The following is a 13985-nucleotide window of genomic DNA, read 5'->3' as shown; positions in this document are numbered from 1 at the left end:
AACAGTAAGAGGAGGCAGGACAGGAAGAAGAACAAGGGAGAGGAAGAGGTAGCAGAAGACACGAAAGTAACAGTAAGTGAGAGGAGGCAGGAGAGGAAGAAGAACAAGGGAGGAAGAGAGAGCAGAAGACACGGGAGAGTAACAGTAAGTGAGAAGAGGCAGGAGAGGAAGAAGAACAAGGGAGAGGAAGAGAGAGCAGAAGACACGAAAGTAACAGTAAGTAAAAGGAGGCAGGAGAGGAAGAAGAACAAGGGAGAGGAAGAGGGAGCAGAAGACACGAGAGTAACAGTAAGAGGAGGCAGGAGAGGAAGAAGAACAAGGGAGAGGAAGAGAGAGCAGAAGACACGGGAGAGTAACAGTAAGTAAGAGGAGGCAGGAGAGGAAGAAGAACAAGGGAGAGGAAGAGGGAGCAGAAGACCCGAGAGTAACAGTAAGAGGAGGCAGGAGAGGAAGAAGAACAAGGGAAAGGAAGAGAGAGCAGAAGGAGGACACAGCAGAGAAAAGGGAAGAAGGAAGACGCAGGAGAGGAAGTGGAAAAACACGGTAGAGGAAGAGGGAGCAGAAGACACGGGAGAGTAAGGGCGGCGTTACACGGTGCGATATATCGGGTGATATGTTGTTGGGGTCACGGATTTCGTGACGCACATCCGGCATTGTTAGACATATCGTAGAGTGTGACAGCTACGAGAGAGTGTGAACGAGCAAAAATACTCACCTTATCGTTGCTCGTTGACACGTCGTTCATTTTCATAATGTCATTCCTCCTTCTGTGCTCCGGTTGTTCATCATTCCCGAGGCAGCACACATTGCTCCGTGTGACACCCCGAGAATGATGAACACAGCTTACCTGCGTCCCGCCGGCAATGCGGAAGGAAGGAGGTGGGCGGGATGTTACGTCCCGCTCATCTCTGCCCCTCTGCTTCTTTTGGCCGGCCGCTGTGTGACGTCGCAGTGACGCCGAACGTCCCTCCCCCTTCAGGAAGAGGAAGTTCGCCACCCACAGCGAGGTCGTCCGAAAGGTAAGTGCGTGTGACGGGGGTTAACGACTTTGTGCGTCACGGGCAACTAATTGCCCGTGACGCACAAACGACGGGGCGGGTATGATCGCTCGTGTGATCGCACGATAGATTGTCCCGTGTGACGCCGGTCTAAGAGTAAGTAAGAGGATGCAGAAGAGTAAGAAGAACATGGGAGAGGAAGAGGGAGCAGAAGACACTGGGAGAGGAAGAGTAAGTAAGAGGACGCAGGACTGAAAGTGGAAGAACAAGGAAGAGGAAGAGGGAGCAGAAAGAGGACACACCAGAGTAAAAGGAAGAAGGAGGATGCTGGAGAGAAAGTGGAAGGACAAGGGAGAGGAAGAGGCAGGGGAAGAACACATGAGAGTAAGAGGAAGCAGAAGGGGAGGGGCACAAAAAAACCTAAGAAATAGGGGCGGAGGCACAGGAAACTAAGAAATAGGGGAGGGGGCACAGAAAACTAAGACATAGGGGAGGGGGAACAGGAAAGTAAGAAATAGGGGAGGAGGCACAGGAAAGTAAGAAATAGGGGAGGGGGCACAGGAAAGTAAGAAATAGGGGAGGAGGCACAGGAAAGTAAGAAATAGAGGAGGAGGCACAGGAAAGTAAGAAATAGGGGAGGGGGCACAGGAAAGTAAGAAATAGGGGAGGAGGCACAGGAAAGTAAGAAATAGGGGAGGGGGCACAGGAAACTAAGAAATAGGGGAGGAGGCACATGAAACTAAGAAATAGGGGAGGAGGCACATGAAACTAAGAAATAGGGGAGGGGGCACATGAAACTAAGAAATAGGGGAGGGGGCACAGGAAACTAAGAAATAAGGGAGGGGACACAGGAAAGTAAGAAATAGGGGAGGGGGTACAGGAAAGTAAGAAATAGGGGAGGAGGCACAGGAAAGTAAGAAATAGGGGAGGGGCCACAGGAAAGTAAGAAATAGGGGAGGGGGTACAGGAAAGTAAGAAATAGGGGAGGAGGCACAGGAAAGTAAGAAATAGGGGAGGAGGCACAGGAAAGTAAGAAATAGGGGAGGAGGCACATGAAAGTAAGAAATAGGGGAGGAGGCACAGGAAAGTAAGAAATAGGGGAGGAGGCACAGGAAACTAAGAAATAAGGGAGGGGACACAGGAAAGTAAGAAAAAGGGAAGGGGCACAGGAAAGTAAGAAAAAGGGAAGGGGCACAGGAAAGTAAGAAATAGGGGAGGGGGCACAGGAAAGTAAGAAATAGGGGAGGGGGTACAGGAAAGTAAGAAATAGGGGAGGAGGCACAGGAAAGTAAGAAATAGGGGAGGAGGCACAGGAAAGTAAGAAATAGGGGAGGAGGCACAGGAAAGTAAGAAATAGGGGAGGAGGCACAGGAAACTAAGAAATAGGGGAGGAGGCACAGGAAAGTAAGAAATAGAGGAGGAGGCACAGGAAAGTAAGAAATAGAGGAGGGGGCACAGGAAAGTAAGAAATAGGGGAGGAGGCACAGGAAACTAAGAAATAGGGGAGGAGGCACAGGAAAGTAAATAGGGGAGGGGCACAGGAAAGTAAAAGGGGAGGAGGCACAGGAAAGTACATAAGGGAGGAGGCACAGGAAAGTAAGGCTACATGCGCACGCTGCTTTTTTGGCTGCAGTTTTGTCAGCAGAACTTTCTGACATCTGACTTCCCAGCAAAGTCTATGAGAAGTCAGATTTGTCATGCGCACATTGCAGTTTATTTGTCAGCGTTTTTTTTTGTCAAAAGTTTGTGACAAAAAAAATGCAGCATGTTCATTCTTCCTGCGTTTTTGTCAACATTTGTCACCCATTGAAATCAATGAGGGCATCAAAAACGCAGGAAAAATGCATGCTAATCAAAAGTGGTGCATTTTACCTGCCTTTTACCTGCGTTTTTGGTACCAAAAACGCAGGTGATTTGTCAGGAAGTGAGGTAACAGGCAAGTGGTCTCGTCCCGTCCTCCACGTGTTCCCCGAAGTACCGCTGTCCCCAGGGGAGATGATGTGGATGACGGAGACTATCAGCAGCGGTGGCAGCGAGAGGGAAAAATCAATGTTTTCAGCTGCCAATGTCCATCCCCCTCTCGCTGCCGCCGCTCATAGTCCCGTCCTCCACATCATCTCCCCTGTGCGTGCACGCTGGGGACAGCGGTACTTCGGGGAACACGTGGAGGACGGGACTATCAGCGGCGGCAGCGAGAGGGGGATGGACATTGGCAGCTGAAAACATTGATTTTTCCCTCTCGCCGCCGCCGCCGCTGATAGTCCCATCCTTCACGTGTTCCCCGAAGTACCACTGTCCCCAGCGTGCACGCACAGGGGAGATGATGGACCCCTCTCGCTGCCACCGCCGCCACTGATAGTCCTGTCCTCCACGCTCCTGTCAGCTCCACGCAGTAGCGCGATCAGCTGAGCTGTCACTGAGGTTACTCGCGGCCACCGCTGGATTCAGCGGTGGCCGCGGGTAACCTCAGTGACAGCTCAGCTGATCGCGCGGCTGTCTTCAGTTGCTGCGTGGAGCTGACCGGAGCGGCGGTGTCTGCTGCTGCTCTGGTCACCTCCATGCAGCAGAGCTGGAAGCGACGCTGGACCATCCTGGAGTACGCCAGACATGGAGGGGTTTGTCGGGCTTATTAAATGGGAGAACGAGGCAATTTGTTAGTGTTTTTTATTTCTAATAAAGGATTTTTTCAGGTGTGTGTTTATTTACTGTAACTTACAGATTAATCATGGAAGGTTTCTCGGGGAGACGCCTGACATGATTAATCTAGGACTTATTGGCAGCTATGGGCTGCCAAAAACTCCTTATTACCCCGATTTGCCAACGCACCAGGGCAAATCGGGAAGAGCCGGGTACTGTCCCAGAACAGTCGCATCTAATGGATGCGGCCATTCTGGGCGGCTGCTGGCTGATATTGTTAGGCTGGGGGGCTCCCCATAACGTGGAGCTCCCCATCCTGAGAATACCAGCCTTCAGCCGTATGGCTTTATCTGGCTGGCATTAAAATTGGGGGGGGGGGGCCGCACGCCAGTTTTTTTTAATTATTTATTTATTTCTAATTTTTTTTTTTCAATTCAACAAGCTTTATGGGCTTGTTTGAACTGAAAAATACATGAAACAATTGTTGACAAAACTTCAGCCAAAAACGCACCAAAAAAGCACCTACATTTTTTGTGACATTTCCAGGCTCTCTCTGACCAGGTGCAGTTTTGGCTGCAGTTTGTGAACACGAAAAAGAAGCAGGGTGCGCACGTAGCCTAAGAGTAGAGAAAACAGTGTTAAGAGAACATATAATTCTATAATTCAGTGATAAGGACACAACTGTGCAATAAGACAAATTGGGGCGGCCATTATCATTCCCGTCACAGGTTATCTGTACGATGCTCACAATTCACAGCGGCTCCGCACAAAACAGCTGACGTTCTCCGATGACCCAAATTTGAGGGTTTCCGTAGTAACTGCTGCGGCGTGAAGTGACAGCATGGCACGGCTTGTGTGACACCCAGACACGAGGGTGAAAGTTATGGCGGGCTTAATTGCCGCACAAATAAATGTATCCAGCCCAGAGATGCAATTAGCCGTCAGATCTCGCTCGCTCGGTGCGAGCGCCCCCCGTCCTGTCTTGCTTAAAAAATGAGGGAAAATTATATTTATTCATTTCCGTAGCAAAAAAAAAAAAAAAAAAAAAAATAAAAAAAGTGGGAAATAAAGCTAAAAGCCGGTGTCTGTGCCTGACAGGAGGGAGTTTAGCGAGAAAAAGAGGATTCTACAGAATTTCAAAATATTAGCAATTAACCGGCAGCCCTGAGAGCGCGAGAGACGAGGACGCTGACATTTCAAACAGCATTTTATAGCGCAATTATCCCCCCCCCCCCAAATAAAAGCGATTTGATTAAAAATAGATCACAGGACGGGGTGGAAGGCAAAAAATAGCGCGAGGGAAACAATGCGGCGGTGGCGGTGAGTCACACGCGCCTTGTGCTAATAAGAAGCCGTAAAGAATCTAATCAGATGAGGTGCAGAGCGGCAGCGGCAGGTCTCTGCGGAGAAGCCTCGCGCCATCTTATCTGCACAATACGGAGAGGAAATTATTTGGAAATTAGTATAACATTTGTACAGTAAAAAAAAAAAAAAAACCCTCAACAGACTGAAATCAAGCGTGAGTAACAGTGAAGAAGCTAAATATGGAGCTTCCTTCCTTTGGATTGGTGCTGGTGATATTTTCAGTTCCTTCAAGCTGAGGTTCCAAGCAGGTGGCTTGTACTCCTGCTGAAAACTGCTCAACTTCTACCTTATCTAATGATAAGTAGGCCATGCTTTTTCCCCCCCGTGTGTCCCCCTTTTGTCTTCTATAGTGTTTAGCGTAAATGTTGAAGAACTCATCCCATCTGTTCCCTTTTTAGGGACCAGCAGTAGGGATATTTAGGGTCAGGTATCCTGCTGAGTGCATAGGTGCGGAACCCATCTATGGTTGTGAGGACCCCAGGGACCAGCAGTAGGTTTGGTCAGGGGTCACCATCTTCCCTTTCCCTAAACACAGCGTTTCCCTTCCCTTTCGCCATGTGCTTGGTACTTCCCCGTACCTAGTGTGACACCTCCACATTAGACTTATCGGACAATATTGGGAGGTTCGGTCAACTTTAGTTTATCTAGTGTGAATGGGGGCAGTGAATGCTATACAGTGTGCCCACCCATATTCTGTCCACCGCCATTGACTTGAGAATGGCGGCAGCTATAGGCATAGAAGTGGTGTCTAGGTATAGTAAAGTAGCCATGCGCTACGCAATGAAACCACCTATAGCGCCACCTGGTGGAAAACAACGGACGTAGCATTTTTATCTCGAAAACGGAACGAGATAGAGAAAAAAAATGTGAATTACAAAGTTGTAGGTGATCAGCAATTCAATACGAGTCGACACCTTGCATACAGAAATGCTATGATTAGAACGTATAAAACTCACAAGGCTGCGGACGTGAAGCGATAACTCATGGAGACCGTCCTACAAGTCATTGGGTATGGTGGCTGTGTGGAGTGGCCTCCGCTCACCTGACCTGACCCCATTGGACTTCTTTCTGTGAGGTCACATCAAACAGCAGGTCTATGCGACCCCTCCACCAACATTGCAGGACCTACGACGACGTATCACAGATGCTTGTGCACACGTGTCACCTCCATATTGCACAGCGTGCAGCAAGATACAGTATGCTGTGCAGAGGCCAGATGTGCATTGCAGCTGACGGGGGACACTGATGAGCGCCATATGCGTGACCAGCATTCAATGTTTGGGGGGGGGGGTCATGGGTTTCATATCATAGCATTTCTGTATGCAAGGTGTGGATTCGTATTGAATTGATGATGCCCTACAACTTTGTAATTCACTTTTTTCTCTCTCGTTCCGTTTTAAGATAAAAATGCTAACTCCGTTGTTTTCCACCAGGTGGCGCTATAGGTGGTTTCATTGCGCAGCGCATGACTACTTTACTATATCTAGAAACCACTTCTATGCCTATAGCTGCCGCCGTTCTCAAGTCAATGGCGGTGGACAGGATATGGGTGGGCACACTGTATAGGCACATTACATATAATATTGGGGGCTACATAAAAAAAAAAAAAAAGGTTTGTACCCACCGTCATTGAGTTGGTAGATAAGTTTACTTTCCATAGGGTTCACCCACAGAGGCTCCTGCTCGAAACCTGAAGGCTTGTACATTGGTTCAGGAACAGGGGGATCCCACTCTGAAAACAGACAGATTAACCAGTTCAAGAGCTGACTATTTACCTGACCTCGCCTCTTCGTGACCAGGCACATTTCTGGAATTATTTATACATTTTTCATCTTTGTATATTCAAATCATGTTTAAAATCCAATTTCCCCTGTAACTGGGGCTGGTATACTATTCCCAGTGGAAATTCAGTCTCCTGGCTGCACTGCGGAGTTGAATGGGTCTTCTAGGCCCCCACTTTCTGCTCCCCTGGCCGTACACCCAGCGATCACATGACCGCCGGGTCTGGAGGAGGAAGCGCCGTCAGCGATTCTTACTGTATCATATGTTCAGTGCTGTGGATACAGCGATCGTGAAGGCAGAGGCAGCAATTAACTATCTCTGCCTTCCCTATCAGCCGCAGTGGGGAGATCCCACTCTGAAAATAGATTAACCATTTCAAGAACTGTCCATTTACCTCACCTCCCCTCTTCCTGACCAGGCATATTTGCCGGAATTTTTTATGTTTGTGTATTCAAATCATTTTTTAAAATCCAAATCTCCCCTGTAACTGGGGCTGGTATACTATTCCCAGTGGAAATTCAGTCTTCAGCCGTACACCCAGCGATCACATGACCGCTGGGTCTGGAGGAGGAAGCGCCGTCAGCGATTCTTACTGTATCATTTGTTCAGTGCTGTGGATACAGCGATCGTGAAGGCAGAGGCAGCAATTAACCATCTCTGCCTTCCCTATCAGCAGCACGGTCGTGATCAGTTGCTCTAATACGTAGTCACGTTTTAGAATGTAGGACCGCCCTGATGGTTATCAAAGTAGGTAAAGAGGACCTGTCACTTGCCATCGATCTGTAATTTTTTACCCTCCTGACATATGGACCCCTAAATCTAGTCTTTTTAGGTAACTGGGTTTGGTCATGAATTCTTCTCTGAAGACCACACCCAGTTGGCTATAAGACTAGATTTTATATAGGGAAGAGTAGGGTCATTTTTCGGATACGCAATAGAAACACCAGATACAGGAGATCAGCAGCACTTACACCAGGTAAAAAAAAAATAATACCTATTTTTGGAAAGTGACCATAGAGTTTTACATCTAAAATTTGTTTTTGAAAAATAAATCTGATAATAAGCGGACTGATATAGGCAGTGCCATAAAGAGAGAACGACTGGCTCTGAGGAACTTTACATACAGTGCCTTGCGAAAGTATTTGTCCCCCTTTGAATTTTTCAACCTTTTCCCACATTTCAGGCTTCAAACATAAAGATAAAAAATGTTAATGTTCTGTGGGACACAATTGTGAAGTTGAACGAAATTTATTGCTTATTTTAAACTTTTATATAAAAAAAATAAACTGAAAATTGGGGAGTGCAATATTATTCATCCCCTGTAAGTTAATGCTTTGTAGCACCCCCTTTTGCTGCAGTCTCTTGGGGCATGTGTCAATCAGTTTTGCACATGGAGAGGCTGAAATTCTCGCCCATTCTTCCTTTGTAAACAGCTGGAGCTGAGTGAGGTTGGATGGAGGCGTTTGTGAACAGCAGTTTTCAGCTCTTTCCACAGATTCTCGATTGGGTTCAGGTCTGGACTGTGACTTGGCCATTCTAACACCTGGATACGGTTATTTGTGAACCATTCCATTGTAGATTTTGCTTTATGTTTGGGATCATTGTCTTGTTGGAAGACAAATCTCTGTCCCAGTCTCAGGTCTTTTGCAGACTCCAACAGGTTTTCTTCAAGAATGGTCCTGTATTTGGCTCCATCCATCTTTCCATCAATTTTAACCATCTTCCCTGTCCCTGCTGAAGAAAAGCAGGCCCAAACCATGATGCTGCCACCACCGTGTTTGACAGTGGGGATGGTGTGTTCAGGGTGATGAGCTGTGTTGCTGTTACATATCGTTTGGCATTGTGCCCAAATAGTGTGGTTTTGGTTTCATCTGAGCAGAGCACCTTCTTCCACATGTTTGGTGTCTCCAGGTGGCTTGTGGAAAACTTTAAACAATAATTTTTATGGATATCTTTGAGAAATGGCTTTCTTCTTGTCACTCTTCCATAAAGGCCAGATTTGTGCAGTGTACGACTGATTGTTGTCCTATGGACAGACTCTCCCACCTCAGCTGTAGATCTCTGCAGATCATCCAGAGGGATCATGGGCCTCTTGGCTGCATCTCTGATCAGTCTTCTCCTTGTGTGAGATGATAGTTTGGATGGACGGCCGGGTCTTGGTAGATTTGCAGTGGTATGATCCTCCTTCCATTTCAATATGATCGCTTGCACAGTGCTTCTTGGGATGTTGAAAGTTGTGGAAATCTGTTTGTAACCGAATCCGGCTTTAAACTTCTCCACAACAGTATCATGGACCTGCCTGTTGTGTTCCTTGGTCTTCATGATGCTCTCTGCGCTTTACACAGAACCCTGAGACTATCACAGAGCAGGGGCATTATACGGAGACTTGATTACACACAGGGGCTTATATTTATCATCATCAGTCATTTAGGACAACATTGGATCATTCAGAGATCCTCAATGAATTTCTGGAGTGAGTTTCCTGCACTGAAAGTAAAGGGGATGAATAATATTGCACGCCCCAATTTTCAGTTTATTATTTTTTATAAAAGTTTAAAATAAGCAATAAATATCTATCATTCACCTTCACAATTGTGGCCACTTGTTGTTGATTCTTCACCAGAACATTAACATTTGTATCTTTATGTTTGAAGCCTGAAATGTGGGAAAAGGATGATAAATTCAAGGGGGCTGAATACTTTCGCAAGGCACTGTATATCCCTTGTGCTGCCCACGGTGGATTCATGCAGGTGTAACCGCACGCTTCACTGGCACTATTAATCAGATTTTGTAATGATGGATTCTGAAGGAGAGCCATCAGACACACCAATACTATCTCTGTACGTTAGTCTGTATGTTTCAGTGAAGACCTCACCTATGTGCTCAATTTTTTCCTTGATAACCTGACACTCAAATGGCCATCGCGGTAAATGGAAGAAGCTGTTGGAGGATACACCGTAGAGGTCTCGTGGCGTCCGAAGCCGCGCCACTTTCCTTCCAGAGTGGAGTTCATACACAATCTGGTTGGTCTTCTGGATGTAGGGGTGTAAAGGTGAATGACCTGTAAGAAAAGAAAAAAAGAAAAGAAATTAGTTCACAATGAACAGCATCGAAGAAGACCAGAATGAGACCTCGAACTTCTAAAACCTTGTTGAAAAGGTCAGAAGAACGTTTCTTCTGTTGTTTTGTTTTAGTCTTGTGTGTCATGTGACTTTAAGCTCTGCATAAACCTTACGATTCCTCAGGGGAGGGGCCTATGTGATCAGCCAGATTGCAACACCCCTGAGGAGTCTGTTTAGCAAATGATTCCACATCCTGTAGTTCTAGAGCCAATAGGGCATTTCTAGGATCCAGTAGGACCTAAGGCGACGGGTTACATTTACAGGGCTATCCTAGCTGATGTCAGAAACTGTAAATTATTAAAATTTCTGCTTCTCGAAATTTTTTGCTCACATGTTTGTGGTGTAAAGGAACTACCGTAATTTTCGGATTATAAGACGTACTTTTCCTCCCAAAAATTTGGGAGGGAAATGGGGGTGCATCTTAAAATCCGAATATAGCTTTACCTGGAGGTCCTGTCTGTGCGGCAATCGGGCGGCCGGGTGCCTGTGGCTGCGTGCAAGCGGCCAGGTACCTGTGCTTGCATGCGCGTGGCAGCTGGGTACCTGTGGCTGCGTGCGGGCGGCAGTCGGATCCCTGTGTGCAGGAGGCACACAAGCACCCGGCTGCCTCCCGCACACAGGCACCCGGCTGCCTCCCGCACACAGGCACCCGGCTGCCTCCCGCACACAGGCACCCGGCTGCCTCCCGCACACAGGCACCCGGCTGCCTCCCGCACACAGCCACAGCTACTCGGCTGCCACCCGCACACACACAAGCATAGGTACCTGGCCGCTTGCATGCAGGGTGGACGGGCAGCCTTCTGGCTGCCACTCTGTGCGTGCGGGGTGGGCGGCTGTGCAGCAGGTTACCTAGTTTGTCCGCAGTCCCAGTTTCAAATGATGGCGCCGGGAGCGGGTGCGTGCGCAGATGGAGCTCTTGGATGAGAGCTCCATCTGCGCGTGCGCCGCTCCAGGCACCATCATTTGAACCGGGACCGCGGACACTGGGACACTCACTGCACCGGCCTGCTGCACGACTGACCCGCTGCCGCTGCTGCAGCCACCACGGACCCCGCAGCGCCTGCCACCACGGACGCCACCGCACCTGCCACCACGGATGCCACTGCACCTGCCACCACGGACGCCACCGCAACTGCCACCACGGACCCCGCTGCCACTAACCTGCTGCGCCTGCCAGCACAACCTCTGCCTCCTGTGAACCCGCTTCACCACCACTGCTGCCCCCCTCCGGTAAGAGAACACCGGAGTATAAGACGGACCCCATTTTTCTTTTTTTACCTCTATGTCTAAATTTGGGTGCGTCTTATAAAGCGAAAAATCCGGTAATTCTAGCGGTTAAAGTGGAAGCAATGGTCGGACTCCCACTGATATATGCGAAAGGGCAGCTCTAGGGCTTACTTTTATCTGTAGAACAGACCATCATCGGATGACCGATGGGTGACTAACGTCTGGAACTCCGACTGATCAGCAGTCAACAATGGCAGGCAACCAAGGGCTTGGGCTGAATGGGACTAAGCTTTGGGACCAGAGACACCTGCACTCATACTTAAGGTGCTGTGATTGCATAAACAATGGAGGCATCACTCTCAGGCGGTGACCTCCTTACTATGCCTCATCTACACGGATCTTGGGGGTAAAACGGATAAATCACCGTCCAAACATCAATGCCTGAACAAATGCGATACCCATTTAAAGCAGGTAATGGCTCTATGCAACGTTCTTCCATTAATTTCCAGGGAGGGAGAGTATGTTATTGACCCTTCTCCCGCCTTTCCGTACCTCTGCTGGCTTTTCGCCCGCTCCGCAGCCCATCAATACGCCGGCTTACTGTAAAGACTGAAAGCTACTTTGCTACCGAACATTTGCATTAACCCGTTTTCCATTTGGAAATGGCAGAGTATTACTGCGCGTCTCATTGAATTCTGAAGAGTCCGGACTCCGCCGCCATTAATGTGTCACTTTGTGATATTTCAAAGCTTTGGTATTATTTTTTTAGTAGCTGGAATAGGAAAACGACAAAACTCGTCGAGGAGCTGAATAATTTGTCTCTTGACACTTGCGAGATGGGAAAAAAATAAAAACACGTAAAGTGCGGTCACGAGGTGCACGGCGTTACCCGCCGCTGCCATCATGAATTAGAGAGGGTGTCGTCCTGCCGCCTGGTGCTCGTAATTAAAGGAAATTAATTATTTAAAAAGGTTTAGATGTTTGTTCACAATCAAACGAAATGAGGAGGTGGATGAGCTTGTGATGTGTAACATTACAGCAAAAGGGTGTGTATACTTTTGCAAGCATGTCTTGTTCTTCAACTTTTTGATTAGAAAGCTCCTATCGTTTTGTGTACACAGCTCCTAGGCAGACCAATGTGTTTCCGTGGTTACAGACAGCAAAATGATGAGTTACTCTAATCTATCCTTTATTACCAAGGTGTAGAGTAAATCGTCTAATCCTTGATTTCTAGGCTTAGGCTTTTAAAAGAGGAAGGAAGGGAGGAAGGAAGGGAGGAAGGGAGGAAGGAAGGGAGGGAAAAAGGGAGGAAGGAAGGGAGGGAAAAAGGGAGGAAGGAAAGGAGGGAAAAAGGGAGGAAGGAAAGGAGGAAGGAAGGGAGGAAGGAAGGGAAGGAGGAAGGAAGGGAAGGAGGAAGGAAGGGAAAAAGGAAGGAAGGGAAAAAGGAAGGAAGGGAAAAAGGAAGGAAGGGAAAAAGGAAGGAAGGGAAAAAGGAAGGAAGGGAAAAAGGAAGGAAAGGAAAAAGGAAGGAAGGGAAAAAGGAAGGAAGGGAAAAAGGAAGGAAGGGAAAAAGGAAGGAAGGGAAAAAGGAAGGGAGGAAGGAAGGGAGGAATGAAGAGAGGACGGGAGGAAGGAAGGAAGGGAGGAAGGAAAGAAGAGAGGCAGGAAGAAAAGGGGGAGAGGAAGGAAGGAAGGGAGGAAGGAAGGGGGAGAGGAAGGAAGGAAGGGGGAGAGGAAGGAAGGAAGGGAGGAAGGAAGGGGGAGAGGAAGGAAGGGAGGAAGGAAGGGAAGAAGGAAGAAAGGGAGGAAGGAAGGGAGGGAGGAAGGAAGGGAGGAAGGAAGAAAGGAAGGAAGGAAGGAAGGAAGGAAGAAAGGGAGGAAGAAAGGGAGGAAGAAAGGGAGGAAGAAAGGGAGGAAGAAAGGGAGGGAAAAAGGGAGGGAAAAAGGGAGGGAAAAAGGGAGGGAAAAAGGGAGGGAAAAAGGGAGGGAAGAAGGGAGGAAGGAAGGGAAAAAGGAAGGAAGGGAAAAAGGAAGGAAGGGAAAAAGGAAGGAAGGGAAAAAGGAAGGAAGGGAAAAAGGAAGGGAGGAACGAAGAGAGGACGGGAGGAAGGAAGGAAGGGAGGAAGGAAAGAAGAGAGGCAGGAAGAAAAGGGGGAGAGGAAGGAAGGAAGGGAGGAAGGAAGGGGGAGAGGAAGGAAGGAAGGAAGGGGGAGAGGAAGGAAGGGAGGAAGGAAGGGGGAGAGGAAGGAAGGGAGGAAGGAAGGGAGGGAGGGAGGGAGGAAGGGAGGGAGGAAGGAAGGGAGGAAGGAAGAAAGGGAGGAAGAAAGGGAGGAAGGAAGGGAGGAACGAAGAGAGGACGGGAGGAAGGAAGGAAGGGAGGAAGGAAAGAAGAGAGGCAGGAAGAAAAGGGGGAGAGGAAGGAAGGAAGGGAGGAAGGAAGGGGGAGAGGAAGGAAGGAAGGAAGGGGGAGAGGAAGGAAGGGAGGAAGGAAGGGGGAGAGGAAGGAAGGGAGGAAGGAAGGGAGGGAGGGAGGGAGGAAGGGAGGGAGGAAGGAAGGGAGGAAGGAAGAAAGGGAGGGAGGGAGGAAGGGAGGGAGGAAGGAAGGGAGGAAGGAAGAAAGGGAGGAAGAAAGGGAGGAAGAAAGGGAGGAAGAAAGGGAGGAAGAAAGGGAGGAAGAAAGGGAGGAAGAAAGGGAGGAAGAAAGGAAGGAAGAAAGGAAGGAAGAAAGGAAGGAAGAAAGGAAGGAAGAAAGGAAGGGAGGGAGGAAGGGAGGGAGGAAGGAAGGGAGGAAGGAAGGAAGGAAGGAAGGGAGGAAGGAAGGGAGGAAGGGAGGAAGCAAGGGAGGAAGGGAGGA

General features: G+C 48.5%; 1 protein-coding gene across 2 annotated transcripts in view; it reads right to left on the bottom strand.

The window, feature by feature from the left end:
* Window positions 1–13985, bottom strand: part of AGBL3 (AGBL carboxypeptidase 3) — a 134134-nt gene that overhangs the window by 84753 nt on the left and 35396 nt on the right. For both annotated transcript variants that reach the window (XM_075343804.1, XM_075343805.1), the window contains exons 4-5: window positions 9658–9843; window positions 6625–6732 (exon numbers count right to left, since the gene is read on the bottom strand). In XM_075343804.1, the coding sequence (XP_075199919.1) occupies window positions 6625–6732; window positions 9658–9843 (294 nt within the window). The remainder of the gene's footprint in view (window positions 1–6624; window positions 6733–9657; window positions 9844–13985) is intronic.

The sequence above is a fragment of the Anomaloglossus baeobatrachus genome, chromosome 4 (genome assembly GCF_048569485.1).
Source record: "Anomaloglossus baeobatrachus isolate aAnoBae1 chromosome 4, aAnoBae1.hap1, whole genome shotgun sequence".
In the NCBI taxonomy this organism is placed as follows: Eukaryota; Metazoa; Chordata; class Amphibia; order Anura; family Aromobatidae; genus Anomaloglossus; species Anomaloglossus baeobatrachus.
The sequence above is the reverse complement of the archived record's forward strand: the minus strand, read 5'-3'. Positions and strand labels throughout refer to the sequence as shown.